The sequence below is a fragment of the Rattus norvegicus genome, chromosome 15 (genome assembly GCF_036323735.1).
Source record: "Rattus norvegicus strain BN/NHsdMcwi chromosome 15, GRCr8, whole genome shotgun sequence".
NCBI classification, from domain to species: domain Eukaryota; kingdom Metazoa; phylum Chordata; class Mammalia; order Rodentia; family Muridae; genus Rattus; species Rattus norvegicus.
The window spans coordinates 42,197,309-42,222,252 of record NC_086033.1 but is presented as its reverse complement, the minus strand read 5'-3'; the positions used below and the strand labels follow the sequence as shown (position 1 = coordinate 42,222,252).

At 48.5% G+C, this 24,944-nt stretch overlaps 1 protein-coding gene across 2 annotated transcripts in view; it reads right to left on the bottom strand.

The window, feature by feature from the left end:
- Xkr6 (XK related 6) overlaps positions 1-24,944 on the bottom strand; it is a 236,890-nt gene that overhangs the window by 47,048 nt on the left and 164,898 nt on the right. For both annotated transcript variants that reach the window (XR_010057819.1, NM_001012042.1), the window contains 1 exon segment: positions 9,613-9,809. Coding sequence is in view for 1 of the 2 variants with exons in the window: in NM_001012042.1 (NP_001012042.1) it covers positions 9,613-9,809 (197 nt within the window). In the remaining variant the exon portion in view is untranslated.

Sequence of the window (24,944 nt, the reverse complement as noted above, 5' to 3'; positions counted from 1 at the left end):
GAATATGGCAGGACTGACTTAGCTTAGCACCCAGCACAGAGGAAATCTGGATGCCCATACATACAAGGCATGTAAACAGACATACATGACATGTATGTGCTATGCTGTCTTGAGGTCTTGTTGCTGCCTCAGCCTAGGTACATTTTCCCTGCTTTCTTTGCTTGCCTACCTCCTACCCATCCTAAAAGCTCAGCCTGCCCATTGTCTCCTCCTTGGACACTCATCACATACTCTGGGATGCACAGTAGAAACCACTTCTGGCCTTGTCTCGGCCCAAACATCACTCCTCTATGGCTTCTACTTCAAAATCACTTTCTGGAGACTGTGTGCTCCACTCTATCTGAACTGACTCTCCTTTGGACAGAATTGATTTTGGATCTCCGTGTGTGTCTGTGTGTGTGTGTGTGTGTGTGTGTGTGCGCGTGCACATGAGTGTGTACATTTGTGCATGTGTGTGCATGCACGTTTGTGTTTGTATGTGTGTGTACGTGTTCACATATATGAATACACACATGGATGTATATATATATATGTATGTATGTATATGCATGTGGAGACTAGGAATTGACGTAGGGCATCTTTCAATCACTTTCCCCCTTGGTTTTTAACACAGGCTCTTTTATTGAGCCTGGAGCTCCTATTCAGCCAGACTGGCAAGTCAGTGAGTTCCAGGGCTCTTCCCAATTCTGCCTCCCCAGGGCTGAGAGTACAGATATGCACTGTCATGCCTGGATTTTTTTTTCTTTAATATAAGTGCCGGAAATCAAACTTGACTTGCTGGGCCATCCCCCCAACGCTTGGCTTTTACTTCTGAGGAGAGCAAAGCTGTCTTGTGCAGTCCTAAAGGCTGTGCCAGCCTAGTGGTTGCTCAACGTGATGCCTCTCACACATTACTTCATAAGCAAAGCCAGAAATGCAGGCTCTGATAAGAAAGCTGCTGATTCCCTGGCCGCGGATGGGGTGCCGTGAACGGACACCTGGAATTTTCCAGGGCTGGTGGCACAGTTGTCTTAATTGCTTACTTAAATCTACCTTTCCCACTATTTCAGTTTCCAGTGGCTTCTGGAACTAAGGACCACATGTGTGCTGGCAGAGAACAACCGCATTCACCACGGCTCCGTTCTGGAGGTCAGGGTCTGATTTCTGAAGCGTTGGCAGGACTAAGAGCCAGCTGGAGGCTCCAGGGAGAATCTGCTTCCTTGCCTCTCAGCTTCTGGAGCTGCCCACATCCCTTGGCTGCGGTCCCCTTTCTCTGTCTTCAAATTCAGCAGTGTGGCATCTTTTTGACTTTCTTCCAGTTTTCACTGACGCATCCTCTCTGTCCCTCTGACCTGCCTCCTTCCTATCTGGGACAACCAGATGATCAGATTCATCTTCTTCGTCAAAACTCTTCACGGCACCAGTGAAGCCCATTTTGCATAGAACATGTCAGCTATAGGTTCAAGGTGAGGAGGCAGACACCTTTGCAAACCATATTCAGTCAGCATTTACCATCACTCACTAAAGTCAGACAGTTACCCCCAGATGGAGTGACTTTGGTCCACAGCAGGTGTCAGGTAATGTCTGGGGTACATTTTTTTGTTTTTATAACTCAGGGTACAGGTGCTGCTGGCACTCACTAGGCAGAGAATGGGAGGTCACCAAGCATCCTACAGTGAACAAGGCAGCCCCCTAGAGACGAATCATCTGCCCCTAGACCTAATCACGCTGAGGTTACGATCTGATGCTGGCGCTTTACCTTTCCACGTTCTGTAAAAGTCAAGCAAATGGCACCTGGCACCAGAGATGGATGGCTACCCTGAAAGAGATCCATGGGTGTGGATGCAGGGGCATTGGGGAAGGGCAGATTGCCTCTGGCTCTGATAGAGAGTGGCAGTTTCCTCTGGTGGTAATTTTGCTTGTTTGTTTACATAGTCCTGGCTGTCCTGGAACTCACTATGTGCACCACTTGCTCTGCCTCCCAAGTGCCGAGATTAAAGGTGTGTACCACCATGCCACCTTCCTCCTTCCTTCCCTCCTTCCTTCCCTCCTTCCTTCCCTCCTTCCTTCCTTCCCTCCTTCCCTCCTTCCTTCCCTCCTTCCTTCCCTCCTTCCTTCCTTCCCTCCCTCCTTCCCTCCTTCCTTCCCTCCTTCCTTCCTTCCCTCCCTCCTTCCTTCCTTCCTTCCCTCCTTCCTTCCTTCCTTTCTTCCTTCTTCCTTCCTTCCTTCCCTCCCTCCTTCCTTCCTTCCCTCCTTCCTTCCCTCCCTCCTTCCTTCCTTCCCTCCTTCCTTCCCTCCCTCCTTCCTTCCTTCCTTCCTTCCTTTCTTTCTTTCCTTTCATTTTCTTTTATCCTGGTAGTAATCATGATTATCAACTTGACGAGACTCACGGTCACCAAGGAAGCAGGCCACTGCGCATGTCTGTGAGAGAGTTTCTAGTTGTGGGTAACTGGCATGGGAAGGCCCATGCTAAGTCAGAGCAGTGCCATTTTACAGGTTGGGGTCCCAGACCGAGTGAAAAGGAGAAAATGAGTTACTCATCAGTCTTCATCTCCGCTTTCTGACAGCAGACGCGGTGCTGCACACTTCTGCCTCCATACCTTCCCCACTGTGGTAGACTGTGCGTCCAGTGGGCCAGAACAAACCCTTCCTCCTGAAGCTGCCTCAAGCCAAACAGGCAAAAAACGAACAACAACAACAACAACAAAACCCGATAAAGCTTCCGGGAGAGCCATGGCCCTGTCTTAGCCACACACTCTCCATTGCATTTCTCCTCTGGCTACCACAAAGCTGGAGGAGGTGGGACACACCCATGGAGCTCTTCTGAGCACTGGGGCTCAACGAGTTGCTCAAAAGGCCACTCTGGGAACATGGTGCACCTCAGGGAGGGCACGCTCTCCCCATAAGGAGCTTGAAGGTCAAATAACAGCATTTAAAGGACAAGCAGAAGAGCCAGATGCACATTTCCCTGGATCCTTCCTCCTAAAATGTCGTCGGGAATCTCAAAGCACCATCTCTGCAGCCAGCTGGATAAAGGCAAGCCTCTGCCTCAGAGACTCTAAAACAAAGGTCAGTCACTCAGCTGCTCAGCACAGGGCTCGCGGGCGCCGGGATCTGGCTGGCTGGAACACATGAAGCAGGCCCTCTTCATCTGCCTCCCCCGCCCAGTCTAAGAAACCCCTCAGACTGAGCAAAGAACTAGACTTCCCAATGCCCTGTGGCTCCCAGACATAACATTTGAATGGAGTCTAAGAGATGTCCTGGAAGGAACGTGGCTCTGCTGCAAGACATCTAGCTTGGGTATGGCCTTATAATCTCAGGCAATGAAGCTACTAAGTCTCAATTTTTCATTTGTGAGCCAGGGATTAAAAATACAGGCTTTGAATATGGAACAGATAATGAATCTTTGCTTTTATATAGCTGTGTGTACATATATATATAATTTCTATATACATACACACACATATATATAGCATGCATAAATATACAAACTAAATATATATAGAATGCTTATAAAGAGTGTAAGCATATGTTGTCTTTATATATATATATTCCATATGTTCTTGAAATTATACTCATGTACCTATTTATTTTTGCCAGTATCTACTAGAATGTGGGCCCTCGGAGAGCAGAGACCTCTCTGCTTTGCCCATCGTGGTACCGGAGTCTGGTACTGGGAAGTCTTTATCCCCTTGGCATCCTCCATGAACAAATAATTTCAGAGAACATTATCCCTGATACAGAACGGTGGGAACATGGCTTAGAGAGAGGCTGAATACTGAGAACTATTTTTGCTCTGGGACCTAAGTCCTTGACACCAGGAGTCCTAGAAGAATCAGAAATACCTTTGATGGCATAGTGTTAACATCAGCCATTGCACTGGGCACTTCATTGGTATCAGGAGCTGAAGTGTCACCCACTCCTCCCCTAAGTCCTGCGGATAGGAGGGGTTGGCTGCAGTTTGCAAAGGACCACTGAGAGGGTGTGATGGAAGGATCCTGACACCAGGGAGCCACAGCTCCATGAGGACAGGTGCTAAGCAAGGTCAGTGCTCACAGGGGAGAGAACCTTTCCAGCCCACCCAGGAGACAAGTAGGAAATTATACTTGGCAGCAGGAAGCCCTGGCCCCAGGACAATGAGATGCTTCTTTGGAATCTTCAGGGTGGGAAAACTCTTCAGAAGCTCATGATGCTGCAGTTGTCTCCAGGGCCATGTTACTCGGCTTAGAATTCCTGCATCTGATGTGTGCATCTGGCCTCACAGTTGAGTAGCACCACCGCCCCACCCTTGGAGACTTCTCCACTTCCTTTTCCTTAGCTTCAGAGATGGTCAGAGTGCAAACACTTTGGGAGTCTCTGCTACCCTCCTTCCCATAGCTGATGCCCAAAGGAGAGCTGAGAGTCTACCTGGCACCTCTCCCAGTGGCCAGTACAGTGGACCTCAGCAGCATTCTTGCCTTCTCTCTGCAGACTTCTACCACAGAGCTGAGCTGTGCAAACACAGCTTCCCATCTGGCCATTGTGGTGCTAGGGACATGGCTCCATTCTTTTTGGCCGTTGCTGTTAAGGTCCCAACTTCATTAAAGATATTGGAAACCCACTTGACCTCAGGCCTCAGTCCTTGATCCTCCTAAATTCCACAACACATTTTCCCATACTCCCTTGTACTTCCTGGCTCCAAGGTGACCTACTGACCTCATGAAGCGTCATCCCTCACAACTCCACTAAAAGCTGCAAGGAGCTCTGCTGCCGCTCCCCTCCCTTCCTGGCTTCATTACTCCCAACGCTCTCTAAGAGGCAAAATTAAACATTTGCTTACCACTTGTTTATATGACACTCAGACTTCCTGAGGGAATGGGGTGGGGGGAGCCTGTTCTGATTCTTAATGAATCTGCCCCTAGGTCTCACATCGTATCAGGTATACAGTGGGTGGTTAATAGCTACTTCCCAAAGGGAGGAATGAAGGTTCAGTTGTAGTTTCTGAACTTGGCTGCCCTCCACACTTTTCCCCCAGAAGCCACCTTGACTTGACTCCCCTCCTGGGTTGGATCGGGAAACCAAGGTCAGTGAGAATTCTTCACAGTGTCCCACACACAAACACTTTGAAATGGCCAATGACCATTTTATGTGCACTGATTTTAACAAGATGGAGTTGGTTTGCTTTTCTTGTGAGTTTTCTCCTCAGTTGTCAAGGGTAGTCAGAGCTGGAAGGGCTACCCTGAGGCAGGGGACACGGGAGATCTCAGTTTCAAATTGCTGCACACTGTGCAACAGCACAGACAGAGACTCCATTGTGACTTTAGACAAAAAGGAACCAGAAGGGTGGAGAGCTGGAGTTTTGGGGCCAGGAGATCCTGTGTGTGGGCACCAAACAGAATCCTCACGGAATGGCCTCCAAAGAGAATGGGAAAGGTGTTGGAGAGAGGCCATCCTGGGGACACAACAGTGGCCATAGCTAGCGAGGAGGACCTCGCTCCACCAGAGGTCTGTCAGGCAGCACTGGCACAGACACACTCATGACTCAGCATGGTGAGTTATGGTCCAATGCAATGAGATGGTTGTTTCAGTAACAAATTATACATACTGCTTCCAAGGGGTCAACAGAGAAAACTTACAGATCTGATATAGGCTTAGATCTGTGACCTTCAGCTCCCATGGCCAAGTCACTGTCACTTTCTAGTTTCACTCTATGTTAATCAAGGGGGCGAACAAATGCTTTGAATTCATATTGGGAACTCCATCTTCAATTGTGTGTATTAACAGCATTGGGAAGTGGAGGCTTTAGGGGGTCATTTGGGTTGGGTGAGGTCATGAGGCTAAAGAAGCCCTTATGAGATCATGAGAGGATTTGTAATGAAGAGAGACCCAACCTATCCTATGTTGTAATCCCTTCACTTACATGACGTCACGAGAGGACCTTCACCATGTATTAGCACCGTATCCCTAGACACCAAGCCTCCCAAAATAAATCTCTTGTGTGCATTTCCAGTCTCGGGTGTTTTATTATACCAACACATTTTTTTTGTCCTGGACTTAAAGAGGGTTTGAGTCAGTGCCTGTGTGAACCAGATGAGACAGAATCTGAAGGACACTTCTTATATAGGAAGAAAAAACTCCAGGAGGAAAGAAATGAAGTGTTTATTTCTTGGATGCAGTAGCCAAGAGCTGGGCCCCTGCGTTTCTCCACCTGTAGACCAGCACAAAGGAGCTTCAAGCTCCACTAAGGAGAATATGGCCAGGGAGACAGAGAAGGGGAAACTGAGGCTTCTTGTGTAGCACTCTATGTCCCCACCAGGGGAAGAAAGGCCAATCACTGGGCTGCCAGCCAAAGAGAAAGGCTGGGCATTTTAGCCTACCAGGACAGAGCAGAGGGCGTGAGCACCTGCCTTTCTGGGTGGGTCGGATGCGAGCAGAGCTCATGCTGTATGTTAAGCCAAGGTGAAGCTAAGAGCCAAGCTTCTGCTGTTTGTACACATGTGTGCTATGTGCACTCAGAGACCAGAGAAGGACATCAGATATCCTACTCCACTGTGCCCCATTTCATTCACTTGGGACAGTGGCCTTGAGTCTGGAGGTCAGTGAGCTCAGTAGTCCTCTTGCCTCCACACCCCATCCTCCTCTCCAGAGCCCTGATGTTACAGGCTCATGTGGGCCATGCTGAGCTGGGATGGAGTTTGAGTTCTCATGCCTGCACAGCAAGTCCTCTCACCCACTGAGCCATCTCTCCCAGGGTTTTGATGTGAGCAGAGCCCATAACTTAAAACTGGAAGCTAGTAGGGAGGTTGATAGTTAAGACAGAAAGACAGGAAGACACTGAAATGTATCTGAGACCAAATGCTTAAAGGAAAAGTCAATGTTTCAGTGTGTGGTTTCATGTTTTCTTAGAGTCTTTTTTGCCTTTCTTGTCTCATTCTGTTATATATTGCTCTGGAGGTGTGGGGGGGGCAGGTAACCTCCTGGACAAGGCATAGGGTATAGGGAATACCCTACATGCCACAACAGTTGATTCAGGACAGCAAGAAACATGAAAGTCCTTTGTTTGCATGCTCTTTGATGAGTGACCCTGGGCACCTTCTTTTTCTGGGCTTCATCTTCCCATGTATAGAGCAAGGGGAGTGGACTCGTTCACTTCAGGGGTTGGTATCTCCCACCTCTGAGCAGAGTTCTAGTGCTCCTGCCACTTACGATAGCAAAGTCTAACTGGGCACGCCACGTGCTTACTATGCCAGAATTGAGGCACAGTAGAATGGGGAGGATCACAGCAAGTTCACTGTCAGACTGATTGATCTATCTAGTAAGTTCCAGGGCAGCCAGTCCTACAAAGAAAGACCCAGTCTCAACAAAACAAAAATTAAAATAAGCAAAAGCAAAATCAGTCTGGCTTTTCTTGGGGAATACCTTTCCTGGGAAAAAGCAAGCCTGTGGGGTGTTCCCTGAGCAGAGTGGTCCATGCCGTTCCATCTAGTCCAATTTTGGGGTCATAGGTCATTCTACCTTCATGCTACAACCCCACTTCAAACACCTCCCTCACTAGCTGACTGAGAGGGTAGAAAGGCACACACAGCTCAGACATGTGCAACAGCCAGCTTCCAATTGGTGGGACTCCTAGGAAGGTACTGTCTTGCTCATCTTTATCTGGAAATGTTCAACTGTGTAATTGCCAAAATCACGGTTTCTGGCACACAATGCTTGTGTACTTCTGGGGGTCCCACTAGGCTCTTCCTCTGGACGCTGCCTTTCACCCCATTTCCCTTGCTCCACTGCCAAGAGTTCTACCTGCACTGAGTATTCTTACTTTCCAGTCATCACTACCATTGTCTCCCACGGAGAGAGCTTTTCCTACCTCAGGGCCTTAGGACTTGCTATTTCCAAAGCTCAGAAGGCCATTTCTGTGCCTCTCCCCTTGTTGTTGACACCCAGCCTACGTCTGTAAAGGCTTTCTCTGACCTCTGCCTCTAGGGTAATAACTCTAGCCCCATAGTTAAGGCCTCCGCTGTGTGTTTAAGTGTGTCAAAGTGCTTCCAGAATCCTGCCAGTCTGAGGCTAGGCGGTGTGATGTGGGGGTATGTGTACAGCTTAATGAACTCTCACAACCCCCAATGCGATTCTTATTTCTACATGAGAGATAATAAAATATGACTGGGGAAAGAATTACTCCACATCCTGAGTCTACATGGCAAAGCTCAAGTTGTATGCTGCTCTCTGCCCTTCCCAGTACCCTAGGCTGCTTTCCAAACCTGCCTTAACCCAGAACAGCTGCCAAGATGGCAGGAAACCTGCACCAGCAAGGAGTATGGAACAGCCTTAGCATCTTTCTCAATACCCTCAGTGTTAACGACACAGAGAAAGGGGGAGCTGTCCCCTAGCTGGCCAGAGGCAGTGCCAGTAGGCCAAGGAGTTCATGTAGAAAGCTTAGAATCCTTCAGCAAGTGGATCTAGAGTAAAAAAAAAAAAAAAACCAAAAAACAAAAAACAAAAAAAACAAAACAACAACAACAACAAAAAAAAAAAAAACAAATGGCAAGACACAGCATAGGGACTGCAGAGTCTGGAGGTATCATGATAGCCCAGGAGACCAGAGGCCAATGGGCCAGAGAGAGCCAAGGCAAGTAAGGAGGACCCTCTCTGTCAGCTGTCTTGCTGTCCCACATCATGGATACTGCGGCAAACCTCAGCCTTGGGTCTGGTTCCTTTACCAGTGTCTCTGCTTGAATACACCTAGCAATGAGACACTCACTATCTCTAGAGACAGTCTTTCCGCGGCTGGATGGAATAATTCCTGTTCCCCACCCTTTGAAGATAAGACAGTTCCCTGGGTACATTGCCAGCTATGACATTTTCTTTCTTCCCTGTCCCTTCAAATGTTAGTACTCACACATCCCAAGTCTCCCCAGGCTTAACATCCTGTTTCTCCTCCACATGCTACCTCAGGTCCCTTCTTAACCTAGAGCCAGTCCTGGTGCATCCTGACTCCCTGATATGTGCTCTGTAGGCTACGCTAGCCATTAGCTCTTAAGCGAGACCAATGCAGTATAACCTTGGCATCCCAGCACCCAGCCTTCCTACCACAGAACTCTCGCTCTGTGGCTTCTGAGGCCCCATGGAGACTACCTGAGACCACATCAAGGAGTACAGGGTCCCTTTGGATGTGCTCATCAGAGCAACAACCACTTTAGCCTGTCTTTACAAATGAGCTTGGGCATCTACATGCACTGGAAACAAGAGTCAGCATTTAAAAATGTCTCAAACCAGAAGTAAAACCTGACACGATTCAGTCTCATTGGCACATGCTATCTTTAGGCCTGATTATTCCCATCCCACAGATGTAGAAACATCAGGGCCCTGGGCAAGCCAATGGGGGTCTCACACTTTATTAGGGGGCCAGGACTCTGAACTGCTAAGGGCAGGCTGGCTCTGCTACCCAGCGGCACATGGAAACCCGCTCTTATAAACCTAGTGGCCCAGGAGCAGGGATACCAAGGGGGCTGAGTCTGGATAGCTGACATAGAGCCAGGACGCCCAGGCCATGTAGGCAAATGAGGCAGCTGCAGCGGGGTGGGGGTGGGGTGATGATGGCGATACCGGGGTTGGGTGATGATGGCGGTACCGGGGAACTGGAGGGCAGGCACTCACAGGGCAGCGTCTCTGCACTGTTCTTCTGGATCATTATGCAGAGCTGTAGCACCAGTTGGGGGGCGCTCTCCAGAAAGGTCTCCAGGAGGCGCAGCATGTTGACATCTGCATATTCGTACATCATAGCCCAGTAGAAGCGCCGCTGGTGTTCCTTCTGCCGCTGGCTCTGAATCCCCAGGTACATGGTGCGGATATACCTGTGGGGAGACATGGGACAGAGCACATGTGTGGGTAGGGCTTGGAGGGTATAGAAGGACCACAACCAGCCCCACTAAAGCCCAAGCTTCCTGCATTGACATCCTCCAACTCCTTTCAGGACTCTCCAGGGGCTTGGATGGGATTCGGGCTCCAAAGGATAACGTGGTGAGGCATGGGGGTCCAGCCATTGGAGGGAGCTGGGCCAATGAGGGACCCCAGGACAGTTCTCCTCATGCTGGCCTCTATTTATACATATAGGAAATTAAAGCATTGTGGGTAAACGAGGTTCCAAGCCCATCAATAAGCATTTCAGATGAGCTCACAGTGTAGATGGGCTTCCTGGGGTTCAGGATCAGGGTGGAGGTGGGGGACATTCCAGTGAAGCTGGCACTTCTGTTCCTCTAGAGAGGAAAGAGGCTTGTGATACCTTAAGTACCACTCACTGGATGGCCATACCCACATGGGGAGGAGGTAGGCATTCTCCTGTTGGGGCTCTGAAAGGCTACCTCCCTCCCCTGCACAGGCTCAGATGGCTGAATGGAGGGTCAAGCATTGGCCCCGGGTCATTGGCCAACAAGGCCTGGATGTACCACGTAGACATCAGGGAGACCTGGAGACTACAAGGGAGGCTATGTGCCTGGACAGTCACAAATCTACCGACTCCTTTCTCAAGAGGACAACCAGACTCTGGGGAGCCGCAAGAGCCCAAGGAAGCAGGTCTAGCTGGGGAACCAGGGCTTACAGGTTAGCACTGAGAACTGTGTGGTGTTGATGTTGGCTCAGTGTGCCAGGCCCTCTTCTCCAGTGAGGGTGCCTCACAGGGTGGCTACTGAGCACACATGTGTAGAGGGCATTCCTCCTCTGTGAGCCACACTGCCACCAGAAATGCCTCCAAGGATTTTGTGGATCTACCAAGCCCAGCCCTTAGTCTTGGATGTAAGCAACAGTCCAGTTATGGGTGGGGCCCAAGATGTAGGAAAAGTCCGGGATGTGGGCAGACTTGTCTGGATAGGGTCCTGCCCAAACACAGGGGTCAGAAGCACAGCTCTACAGGTCAGGATCAAAAATGGACCCACAGTGATTCACAGTGATTCACAGTGATCCGCAGTGACCCACAGTGACACATATTCCTGAGCTAGGACCATACAGACAGGGCACCCTTACAAGGCTCAGTGACCCTCAGGCACTGCCCACTCAAGCCTGCTGGACAATCCTCTGTGTCCTCTCCACAGCATCAACACTGGCACATACTGCCCACTCCTGCCCTGCGAGAACTCTTCTCCACAAGACAGCCAGAGTGTTCTTGGAAGGCTCCAAAGTGCAGGCAGCTTCTCCCCTCTGCAGCTGGTTCTCCAGTGCTCAGAATAATCCCCTCAGCCCTCCTCGGGGCTTAGGGGCTCATCTCCAACATCTCAACAGCTCTTCTGTTCTCTCAGACCCTCTTTCTCATCTGTCTTTCTTGCCTCCCCTTGGAGCACAGACACTCTGTTTGAGCAGGGACCGGTTGATGGCACCCTGCTATACCTCACTGCCTGGTTCAGCACCTGTGGAAGAACCAGGATGGGAAAACCTGTTCTCCGGGGTTGAGGACTCCAGGCAGGACTACATGCTCACAACGTCTTAATGGCAGACCCTAAGCATGCTGAAGTCAAAGGCAGGTGATGGACGAGAGTATTACTGTCCTCACAGCAGTGCGGAAGGCATCACCCAAGGGCAGGCGCACAGATGGAAGCCCATGTCTAAAGGCAGCCTGGACGGCACATATTTGTAACACAGTTTAAAACTGTAAAGTGCTCATACCTCTAGCTGCAAAATGGCAGGCCTCACTCTAGAACAGCAGTTGTGTGCTGATCCTGAATGATGAAAGCTCAATGGCCTGCGAGGCCTGCCCCACTGGGCAGAGGCTGTGAACTTCACTAGCCATGCAGCCAAGATCAGTCCCAGCTGGAACACACACACACACACACACACACACACACACACACACACACACACACACACACGAGCTTTGGGCTTCCCCACAGATCCTAAGAGACTTCATGATGGAGACTCAGGTGTCCTGAAAGGATCTCCCGATAGGGAAGTAGGGACTAACACCAGATTCTCCCTAGACCCATCTCTGCAGTGAGCAGACTTTATATGTCAGGATGGACGATGGGCTATAGGTGGCTTGGAAGGGTCAGGACAGCACTGTAGTGGACCCTATCAGGGAGTGCCTGAGGAAGGGTCAGGCGTGCCAGGCCACATCCATGCCTTTCAGCTGCCTTATAAGCAGGGCTTCTTTATCACCATTCCGAAAGTGGGGAAACTGAGGCTGAGGGAAACTGAAGTTGAGTACCAAATTCTGGTTCTGTGGTGATCTCACACTTCCTGTGAGTTGCTGCCACATTCCAGGTACTTCTGAAGATTTACAATATCAAGGAACCAGGGAAGGGATTGAGAAGGGACAGACACTGGAATACAAGGCCTGTGGATCCAACCAGGAAAGGAGGCAGGAGAGAAGGAGAGAGGGAAACAGACAAGAAAATACAGGAGAGAGAGAGGGAGGGGTGAGGTGGGAGAGGGAGAAGAGGAGAGAGAAGGAGAAAGAGGGAGGGAGGAATTGAAAAAAGTAGAAGAGAGGGAGGTCAAAGAGAGGTCAAAGTTTGGAAGATACCATTGACTGGGACATGGCAGGGTGGAGGGGGAGGTGATGATCAAAGTGGTCGGGGGAGGACCCTGGGAGGAGCCACTGTCTTCCTAATGGCCGGAGGGAATGAGGAAGCCAAATCTGAATGCTGCTTCAGGAAGAAGCTGCATGTTTGGCAGTGTCTGCTGCGTATCTCATCAACCAGAGGTATCCCTGACTCAAACTTAGCTCTACTCTGATGCAGGGACCCACACCAGAGAGGCCTGCGACCCACCTCTCTTAGCTAGGCTCAGACCACAGCTCTGCCTCTCTGCTCTTAGGAGTGACCCAGTGCTGTAGCAGTGAGTACCAGAACAAGTCTGGCCATCACAGGTAACTTGCTTCACTCCTCCTGTACCAAGGTGCAGAAAGAAACTCCCTCTGTCAGGGGAGGCAGGAGCAAAGTCAGAACCTGTCCCCTGGTCAAGGCACCTAGGTTTAGATGTCACACCTCCTGGTAATCAGTGGAGCTTGGGACCTCCAAATACTCAGCCCACAGGGCAAATGTGTTCCTCCCTTTCCTAGCTCTGAATTTTTGAAACAGGGTCTCATATATCCTAGGCTGGTTTTGAACTTGCTACATAGACAAAATAAGCTTGAACATCTGATGCTCCATTCCCTGAGTACTATGGAACACCACACCCAGCTGACTACTCTCTCTTCTGTCTTTTAGTCTTGGTCTCCATTGGTAACAGAGGGATGTTTGTTTGTTGGCTTGTAATAAACTAGTTCTGCATACAGACATAGCCTAGCCCACTTTATAGACCAGGTCCCCAAGACAGGAGTCTAAACCGATTTGTCGCCATCATTCTGGGAGAGTGTGTGTAGGGGTCCCTGAATCTGACTCTGCCTTGGAAAGTGTCCCCTTCAGCATGGTGCCAAACACTTCCTCTAGTATGTATGTGGGACCCTGACATTTCTTGGAGACATGGATCAGGCCATTTCCCAAAGCAGGTGGACGTTGCATTCTTCACTGAGCTGCATAGATTTTACCTCCCTCTCAATCCCAGGAGCTGTGGGGAATGAGCAGGTGACAGGACGCCACATCTTTCCCGAGTCCTTGAGGCGTCCAAGCCTTGAGACCAGAGACCCTCCTTCAGCTTAGAAGACAGCCTATCTCCTTTGTAGGTGTCTTCCTCCCGTAGCCACACGGTGGCGCCAGACCCTAAGCGTCGCAAAAAGGAGGCGCCACACCGGTGATCTCATACCTTAGGGCCTGCGCCCTCCTATGCCGCAGAGCTGGGTGCAGGGCCACCTGCGAACTGCAGTGCATGTTGGTCAATTTGTACCGGAGTCCCAACTGGTGGGTGACAAGGTCTCCCCTTCCCCTGCAGGTTCTAGAAAGCTACCTTGAACCAGGAAGGCAGCCCAGGAGAGAAGACGTCCACCGGCTGTTTCTGGATTTACTATCTATTCATCTTATGTCACCTCCTGTCACACTGTGCTTCCTCTAGCAGCACCAGATCTCGCAGTGATCAGTGTAAGAGCCAGGAGATTGCGGTTGTCTGCACACCGAAGGGCTGCGTGGCCCCTAAACCTATCTCTTCCCTAGGCTGCACTCTCACCCCGACCCCCTATCCTCCCCTACCCTAGGTTTACCCATCAGAAAAAGTCTGAACTCGTGCAAGTCCTTTATGTCATCGTTTTTGTTTTTGTTTTTGTTTTCTTCAAGTGTGGCTTCACAGTGCACAAAGTACGGCACAGGCTTTATACCCGGATATGAGTGCAAGGCATGGTTCTGAGCAATTGTATTGAGTTAATGAGTTGAGAACATGAACTCACTTAGTCCTCACAACCATTTACAAGGGGTCTGCAGCGACACCTCACCTCACAGATTGCCAGCTGATGCTCAGAAGCGAAGACCCGTTCCTCAGTTTACCCAGCTGCATAAAGAACTGAGCATAATGTCACACCTGGGCAGTCTAGTCTGGCTTTGGGCCCAGGGCTCTGGAGTCCAGACCTGCACAGCTCTCAGGCAGACCATTTGTCCTTTCCTCTTGAACACAGTCCACCTTGCTCTGATCATTACAGTTTGTCTACCCTCTGAGGCCTGGGTTCCTGTCTATAAGATGCCTTGTCCAGAGTAGGGTCCCAGGACAAGTTGAAGTAATGAATGCATACCATCTTGCCCCTCTAAAGGGCTATGAAAGCCTGGAACGTACAGTCCCCATGAAAAAAGGAAAGAGCATGAGGTAGGTGGCTGCTGGCTAGGGGCTACACCTCCCCTCTGACTTTAGCCCCCATGGCTCTGGAGGATTGCCTTGATTGTCAGTTAGTATAGCCCCCTATAGGTGGAACTATTCCCTAGGCAGGTGGCTCTGGGCTGTGTAAGGAGACTAACTATCCTGGAGCAGCAAGCAGCATTCCTCCATGACATCTGCTTCAAGTTTCTGTTTAAGTTCCTGTCTTGACTTCCCTCAGTGATGGACTGTGACCTAGAACTGTAGGTCAAATAAACATATTCCTCCCCTAAGTTGCTTTTTGTTAAAGTGCTTTATCATAGCAGATGAGACTAGACTACAAGTCAAATCCAATAATATATTATCTTATATATCCATATAATATATTGTTAATACCACATATTACACATATACATAATATATACCATATATCATTATATATTATTATATTTATATAATTCATATAATATATGGTACACCAAAGCCAGATGGAGTTTATCCTAACGTGGAAGGCTGGTTCCATTTTTCAAATTCAATGAATGCAAACTCTGTCATTAGCTAAACCCACACAGCACATTAACCCAGGTAGAAAACATCTTTGACAGAATCCAACAACCATTCATAATAAGAACACTCAACAAACCAAACCCAGAACTAAAATTCCAGAATCTTACGAAGATGCAGGATACCAATAAACCCACACAATTAACATTACATATAATGGTAAATGTTGAATGTTTTTATCTGAGGACCGGGGGCAAAGCAATGGTGTCTGCTGTCACCCTCATTCCACCCCATGCTGGAAGGAGCAGCCAGTTCGTCAGCTCAAGACAAAGAAGTATAAAGAGAAGACATGAACAGACCACAGAGGAAGTAAACCCATCTCTAACTGGTAGAGGCTTCGACTGAAGAGCTAACAGTTTACAAATACATTTGTAGGACCTACAAGGGAACATCTCCTAGAACAAGGTGAGCAGACGCAAATCAATACTGCTTCTGTAAATAACTTAGCTGTAAATTCTAAATAAAAATTCCATTTATATGTTCCAAAAATGAAATTATTAGAAATAAATCTAATAAGACATGCAAGATTTGTACAATGAATGTAAAAGATGTTAGAAGAAACCAAAAGCATACCCATACAACAGCCATGTGTATGACTGAGATAGTAACTACCACCACTCCCACTAATCTAAAGGCTTAATGTAATTCTTTTTCTTAAAATTTATCATTTGTGTGTGTGTGTGTGTGTGTGTATGTGTGTGTGTGTGTGTGTGTAATCACACAGGCGAGCAAGGTGATTACAGTATCAGATTCCTTTGGAATAGGCAGTTGCAAGTGGCCCAACTTCAGATTTGAACTGTAGACCTTTCGAGAGCAGTGAGTGTCCTTATGCCATGCCATGTCTCCAAACTAGATTTAACATAATTCTGAGAAAGTTCCCAACAACGTTGTGTGTTTGCTTGTTTGTTGCTGTTAGAAGATATTCGAACATGTTTCTAGCTAGGGTGTGCTTCAGCCCTTAGCACTCACCTTTAATCCCAAACAATGAAGGTAAGGTTAGTTTATAGAGGGAAGCAGCCATGTTTGAAAGTGATGTCTAATTGAGTGGCAGAAAAAGTGAGGAACCAGAGAAAGATTTGACAGAATAGGATATGCCCAACTCTCAGGAGAAGAGAGAGGAAAGGGAAGCTACTTAAGGGAGAGACAGACAGTACAGGAGAAGAGAGTGCAGCACAGAATCCAGTAGAGTTCATGGAGAGCAGTGCAGTAGAGTTGAGAGGAAGCATAGAGCAACAGAGAGGGAGAAGGAGGCAGTTTTACTGGGAGAGTTTTACAGAGACAGATTGAAGAGAAAGCAAGCTAGACACAGGTAAAGACAGAACAAGCCAGAGGAGGAGCAGGATATTAGAAAGGTTTTAGTTAGTGTGAGGCCAAGCAGAGCAGTTCAGAGAAGCCAGATTGAATTACTCAGCTTGGAGAGGAGTTTGAGGCAGAACAGCTGAACTGAACCAGCCAGCCAGAGTTCAGAAAGAGCTAGAAAGGGCGAGCTTATCCAGCAGCAAGGGTTATAGGCCAAAAACATTCTAGGCATAGATTAGATTGTATAGAGGCTAGAAGCTTCCAGGACTCGGCCTAGGTTAGCAGACAGAGTAAGCCTCACAGACAACAATTACATCAGGAAAATAAAAGTTACTTTTACACGTTTTTGTTTTTGCAGCTGAGTGTAGATAAGCATATTATAAAATGTACATGGATGACAAAGGACCTAAAATAGCCCAAATGACTATGAAATAAAGTTAAAGAACTCACAATGTCTGATTGCTATGACTTAAGATAAAGATATAGTAAGTGAGACAATATTGGCAAAGAGAGTAGGAGTCTAGAAACAGATTCCCATGAGCAAGGCCAGTTGGTTGCCAACAAAGGAGCACATAGAGTTTAACAGCAAAAGAAATTCTTCTCAACGATGTGGGATGATTATTTGATCTTATGTGACAACCGAGTTAAAACATAGCACAGGCTGCAATATAAAAAACTAGGAACCTTCCAGAAACGGAGACAATCTTGTGACCCTGCATTACATGAGAGGCTCTACATGACCACAGAAGCCAAGCTGGCTAACTTTCAACTCTTACAACCTGCTCTGTACATGATGCTCAGAAAATGAATGGCAGGCTATATAGACTGGGATAAAATGTCCACAAACCCCATTGCTTCCAAAGAACTTAGCCTGCACTGTCTTCAGTGTTACAACCATTGGTGACTTACCCTCACCCCTCACTCAGGGAATAACCACAGACCCACACTTGTGCAAGTAACACTACTGAAACTCTGTGACTGTCTCTCTATCTGTGTCTCGCTGACTCTGCCTCTTTGTCTCTCTGTGTGTCTATGTCTCTCTGTGTGTCTGTGTCTCTCTCTGTCTCTCTTTCTCTCTCTTTCTCTCTCATTCTCTCTCTCTCTCTCTCTCTCTCTCTCTCTCACACACACACACACACACACACACACACACACACACACCAGCACCCAAGTGTGAGAGGAGCTCATCAGGAAGAGACTTAGCAAAAGGTGGTGAGAGAGGGTACTGGGATGTGGGTGTCAAGTGTCACATTCTTAAAATTTAACAAAAATCAACACAGAAGTTAAAGGATAATTGTTTTTTAAAAAAGATGCACAAATATCTCTGTGGTAAGACATGGAGTTCTTTAATACATGCCCAGGAGAGGATCGGCTCGATCATAGGCTAGCACTGTTTTATAGTGAAGGGGTCCTTTTATCCCCACAGCCTCTCTCTCCAATTGTGTCAGATTTGGTGACAGCCATTCTAAGGGGTCCAGGTGGTATCTCAGATTCGCATTTCGAAGGTGGTATTTCGATGTGCATTTCCTTGATGGCCAGGGATGCAGAACACTTTACATAACTGGCCATTTGTGTTTCTCCTTTTGAAAACAGTCTGTTCATCTTCTTATCCTGTTTGTTGATTCACGGTTTCTCTCTCAGTGTTTCGCTTCTGCAATTCTATGTAAAGATTGATACTAGCCATGTGTAAGGTGTAGCAGTAGATGTTTCCTGAGCACCGTGAGCTCTCTCCATGGTTTCTTTTGTGGGAACACCCTTGTTTGTTGATGCTCCATTTAAAAGATCAAGGCAGTAGAACCAACCTAGACACACACCAACAAATGAACGGATAATGAAAACGTGCTCCACACGAGATGGAGTAAGACTCAGCTCTAAGAAGTGAGGCAACAGCATCTGCAGGAAATGGAGGCATGTGGAGAGCGAAGATTAAGGGATGGAAAAAACCCCACATGTTCTCATGCTCCTGAATATGTGGATCCTAGACTACAACACACACACACACACACACACACACACACACACACAAGTAGACAGGTGAGGTGGGGGCCACGAGAGGGCAAGATCAGGTGACGAGAAAAGAGGTAACACAGGCAAAGGGACACATGAGTCATGAAAAAGGAAATAAAGCTATTGTTTCCTAGTTTCCACTTGGCCATAGTTTTTCTTTCTTCATGGTGGGCAAGTGAATAAAAAATGTAACTGGCAGTGAGGGAAGCTTCATGGCTTCAGGGCGGCCATTCTAACTGTATAGAAGCTAACTGAGATGTATAAAGCTTGGGTCTGGGCTCCTGTGAGGCAGCTGCATCCTGTGTTTACTAGTTAATTCTGGAAACTGAATGTTGCTGTGTGCTCCCAAGTAGTCCTAGCCACTTGGGAAGCTGAGGCAGGAGGATTGCTTAAGCCTGGTAGTTCAGGGCAAACTTAGGCAATACAGAGAGACTGTTTCTCAATTTAAAATTTAAAAATTTTCAAATTATGAATGTAAAACAAACAGGATCCCTTGGAGAAAAGCTCACACCTCAGTGGCGATGGCACACTGTCTGTCCCCAAATGCCAACTGGTTAGAGCCTTCCCATCTCTCCCAGGGACAAGTCCACAGACCCCTGCCTACAGCACAGATCAGAGCTTGGGAACTCACAACTCCATGTTCAAGGACAGCAAAGGGCCTGGCATGCAAGGAAATATTAGGAAGGTGCGAGCGAGGTGAACCACCTCTACCCCGTCTAGATCCACTTGCTCTTGAACAAAATCTTTGGATCTAACCCTAGACACTGGCCTGGAAGATGACTCCACATGGCTTAGAGCAAGATTACTGTAGGGTACTGTAGGGTACCTCTTAACTGAACCCCCCTTAAGTGGAATAAGTTGGCATGGTATTAGGCCATCAAGAGGATCCCCAACAATAGTCTCATTCTAGAAGGCCTGTCTTTTTGAACCAAACCTGCTCTGGAGAGGAGACCATCTTGCTATCTGTGTGGACAGTGACACAAACTGAGTGGTCTTAGCAATGATTAGCCTTCACATTCATCTAGTAGATGCTTTTCTTGGGAGCCCACCTGTGGGCCCCATCTGGTTCATTCAAAGGGAGGCTGAGACTCCAACTTGGTCTTCAGCCTCTTCAAAGTCCCCAGGGTCCAAAAGTTCCTACTCCAACCCAGGGCTTGGCGAGCTTTAGCTTCCGAGCTCTGGGGACCAAGAAGCTCTCAGGATGCCATCTCGTCAGTGCCTGGGATTGGGGCTCCACCCTACCTACAGGTCATAGAGTTGGCCCCCTATTACCTGACCTTGGCTTTTTGTGGGACTTCAAGGGGCCAAGCAAGGGGTTCCCATCTAGATGCAACCCCGTTTCTAGCTGCACCAAGGAAGACCTGGAGCATGTGTGAGTCGTAGTGAGTTTAACTTGCAGCTAGAGGAGGCCTCAGGGAAGTGTGTGCTTCCACATGCACCAAAGGAGGGTCTGTCCTGGTGGGGACCAGGGTCTCAGTGCATGGACGATCCATCCCTGTGCTATTGTAAAGATGCTCGATACTTAACAATGCAGGTCCATCTCCCTCCCTCCAAAAGTATCATAAGGCAAAATGCACCAGATACTCCTGACCTCTGGAGCTTGCAGCCTAGCAACATCGTGCATTACAGAACGCAGGCCGTTTCTCTGGTGACTGTGGCTCACTGCCCACTGTCCAGCATTGAGAGTGGGTGGAACTGCACTTTGCCAGCCCAGGAAAAGAGCAAAACTCAAAGTTCCAAATATGGTTACACGTGTGGAGTGATTTCACACGACACAACTGTAAAAGCGAAAACATTTGTCATCTGAACTGTCACAGAGTCAAAGTGGAGTGGAAAGGAGGGGAGAAAGGGAAATAAGGAAGCAGGAAGGAAGGAAGGAAGGGGGAAGACTGAGCAGGCATGGGGAAGCTGATGCAGAAACAGGAAGGGAAGAGAGGAAGGGGAAAGCGGGAGAACTCGAGCCCCTCAGGTCTACCTTCCTTCTCTGTCCATAGGGGCACGAATGCCTGTCTCTAGGCTCCATCCCCATAGAGGTTACTGTAGCTTTCTAGTGATCAAGGGTCAGTCAGGGGTCATACATCCCCAGGAAGTCACTGGAAATTTGCTGAACAGAGGCTGAGTGTAAGAGGCCCTGAATTCCTGTGACCTGATGTGACAAAGCAGACTCTCTGGGTGCAGGCTGAGCTGTGCAGCGGTGGTGCCTACTTTTCTCCTCACAGCTCCTACAAACAGCCAACTGGAAACAGAGCAGATACAAACTCAAACACTTGTCAAGAGGCTCCAAGGGCCTTGGAACACCTCTCACCAATCTGAAGATCCACTTATCCAAGATGCTGGCAGGGGTCTTGCGTGTGGCAACTGGGAGCTTAGGCACCAACCATTTCCCTTTTGCAATAGGTTAGTGAGCCCCTCATCAGCAAACCACATTGTTCCCTTGTTGGCTGGCATCACAGATACAAGCAGTTGCTCCAACTTCAAGGCAACAGGAGGGATCAGAGAATCCAACCCAAGCCACCAGCTCAGGCCTGTCCCCTTGGGGTCTGGATCACTATGAAATCAACTCCTTTAGGATGTTATGTCAGAACTGGAGTCAGGCGAGGTCCTGAACATGGTCTCTGCTGCTACGGTGGCTAGGCCACCCAAAACCAGGCCTCTCACACACCAAGGAAGGTCGATGGCTCCTGGGGCAGTACTCAACATCGGGTGGTAGAGGGAACCTCTCCTCCTGCCTCAGGCTATCCTACATATCATTCCTGCTAGAGATGCAGAAACGCCTATAAGTTGTGCTTGGTGACAGACAGTAACAGGGTATCTGATGTCCAGTCATAAGAGCTGGCACCACCAGTTAGGAGTGTGAAGCACATGGCAGCCCCTGTTCTGTCTATATTACCTTCACGAGTCCAGTATCATGACCTTCCTTTGGAGATGAGGAAGCTTAAAGGACAAAAAGAGCTCACCCGGATGCTATACCTGAACTTGGGCATTGCTGAAGATCCAAGTGATCTAAGATTAAGATCTGCTTTCCCAGGGCTGGGGATTTAGCTCAGTGGTAGAGCGCTTACCTAGGAAGCGCAAGGCCCTGGGTTCGGTCCCCAGCTCCGAAAAAAAGAACAAAAAAAAAAAAAAAAAAAAAAAAAAAGATCTGCTTTCCCTGTGGTGTCCTAAGATCCAAGGGCAAGACCCAGTCTAGCTAACACCTCCATAGATCCTCAGTCCTTACCAGTATCCAGCACTCAGGAAGACCCTGTAGGATTTCACTGATGGACAGAAATAGCAGGGCAGGGCTCCAGGCCCAGCCTCCCCACTGAGAGCCTTCAGTCTGCATGGCCATGCTGACTGAGTGTTCCTTAAGCTGCTAGGATCTTTGGAGGCTGTGAGAAGGTTGGAGACACTGGGTTCCAAAATTCTGGGGGCTTTCTGGGAGGGCCCCACAGGACTCTGAGCTCATCAGGCACAGCGTCCCCTGCTACCCCCAGAGCCCTGGAAGGAGGCCTCTGAAGCCCAAGGCCACAGCAACGTGTGGGCCCCTGATGGTCTGTCCAAGGTCACCACCATCAGCAACGCAACCTGTGGGACAGTGGGCTGACCTTTTCACGGCAAGAGCTGTTTGTTTAGTCTCTTTCTGAAAAGACCCAGCAAGATAACCTCAAAGGCAGAACAGGATTTTTTTCTCTGAAGTTAATAATAAGTATCCAGCTGCAGGGCTCCTTGCTGCTTTGAAAATGGTTTTGTGCTGTGTACATCTGAACACATGCAGCCGTGCCTGTGGGGCTACCCGTGGTGGCTCTGCCCTCGTCCCATGTGGGTGCTACAAACATATTCTTTCACACATATGCACACCTGACATCGCCTACTCCCTAAAAGACATGCTCCACAGAGAGTGTTCACAATATCCATACACAATACCCATACACAATACCATACACAATACCCATACACAATACCATACACAATACCCATACACAATACCCATACACAATACCATACACAATATTCATACACAATATATGCACACCATATTCATACATAATATCCATACACAATACCCATACATAATACCTATACACAATACCCATACACAATACCCATACACAATATTCATACACAATATATGCACACAATACTCATACATAATATCCATACACACTACCCATACACAATATTCATACACAATACCCATACACAATATCCATACATAATACCCATACAGAGCACACATGCTGCTCTCTTCCAAACGCGAATGTTCCAACATTGCACTCTATATGGAGTGTCTACAGAGTTCGTGCACACACACACACAAACACACACACACACACACACACACACACACTCTCACACACACACACTCCTCACAGCACACATCCCTACAGACGCCTGCAGACATGGTCACATCTGCACAGCCTTATATCCACAGCGGATCGGGATTGCTGAGGGGGAGATCTGCCTGTCCCTGCTCCTAGCTATTCATTGTTATCATGGCCCTACTCGGGGAGGTGGGTAGTATCAGAGGAAAGCCAAAACCATGCCACACTGTGAGCCCCTACAAGAAACTGGACCATAAACAGGCCCTCTTTATTTAGCAATCAACTGTGAGGAAAAAAGATCTCCAGATTATATGATACCCTGTCCTCATTTTGTTTTGGTGTTTGTTTTGTTTTGAGACAGGATCTCACAAGATAGTCTTGGCTGGCCTGGAACACACCAGGCTGGCCTTGAACCCAAAAATCTGTCTCTGCCTCTCAAGTTCTGCGATTAAAGGGGTGTGCTGCCACACGTGACCAAAGTCTTCATTCTTGAAAATGGCGGAGCTAATGGTCACCAAAGCACCTGAGCTCACCGGTTCCTCAACTGGCCAGGTCTCACCTCCCTACAATCCAGTCCATGCTGCTATAGTTCCCCTCCTGTGCAGGCTGATTTGGGAAGTCCAACTTGTCACAGTGGCTTGAAAGTGTGGCATTCTCAGATCTGTGTCCTCTAAGGGGAAGAATCTCCTTCATATGTGTCCTGTCCCCTTCTGAGCACATCTCAAGCTCAAAGGACCAGAGTCAGTGTCTTGTGTGGCAGCAGTAGGAGAAAACAGCCCAGAAGAGAGGACAGGGTTTTAGGGACAGAGGCAAGAGGCTACTTGGCTTTTGTAGGCACTTTGCCTGTCCAGAGCCCTTGGCTACTCCAATTTTACAGAGAAAATGGAGGCCAGCACAGATCTTGTCACCTGTGGGCCTGTGCTATATCCCATGACTTACTCCTACCTGCATGCGCTCCTCCCCTCCTGATGCCTCTCTACCTCTAGACTCCTCACAGCAGTTAATTCTGGTCATTACCCTCTCTCTGCCAGGATCCTCCCCTGGGCAGGCTGGGCTCCCTCTAGATGCCTTAATCCCCTGTTATTTCCTGTCCTTGTCCTCTTATGCTGATAGCACAGGAGCCTTGATCATGAGTGCCTCAGTGTAATAGACTTCCTTTCACTGGGTTCTTCCTCCATCTTGAGCACCTGTCCTAACTCATATGGTCTCCTAGACGATATAGGGCAAAGAAACCAAGGCAAGATTCATCAGGATGTATAGCTCTTTGTGCTTGCCTAGAAATCTCTCTGTCTCTGTCTCTGTCTCTGTTTCTGTCTCTTACACACATCTCTCTGTCTGTCTCTGTCTCTGTCTGTCTCTGTCTGACACTCTCTCTCTCTCTCTCTCTCTCTCTCACACACACACACACACACACACACACCTCACTCCCATGAACAACACTGTGTCTCTGCAAGACAGCCAGATTCAAGCTGTTCTGCATGGCTGTGTGGCATGCCTGTGCCTATCATGCAAGTCCATGCTCCCACAGCTCTCCCTACCCTCACCTCACACTCACCCCATGACAGAGTCACCTGTGCACAGAGATGCCTCTCTGACACATTTTAACCCCCAGGGAGGGAGTGTCTAGGAGCTTGAAGTACTTATGCTGTCAGTGTGCCAGGGCAAGCCTGTGTCTCCTCTGATAGAAAGCTGCTATGACCAGTAGATGCCAGTGGCCTTGGACTTGAGCACAGGCAACAAACACATGTTCCCAGAGATGGATAGCTGGAGTGGGCCAAGAGCTGAGTCAGAGCAGGCAGTGCTGGGTTGAGCACCACTCAGCACTTAGCAACTGGAGACAAGAGGACAGTGTATGAGAGGGAGCGGATCCAGGTCCTTCAGCTCCAAGCGGGGCTGCAGCCATGAACCTCCAGAGCTAGTGGTTATCTTGTTCTCAGAACAACTGTGCACAAGTCTCACCTCCCAAACCCCTTAAAACTATGCTAGAGGCCAGGTCTAGATGGATCAAGAACCTTGCCAAGGAACAGTCACCAAGACAGCTCCACAAAGGCCACAGGACTAGGGACCACAGGTTCTCTCCCGAAAATGAAGGTAGAGTCTAGAAAAACAGTC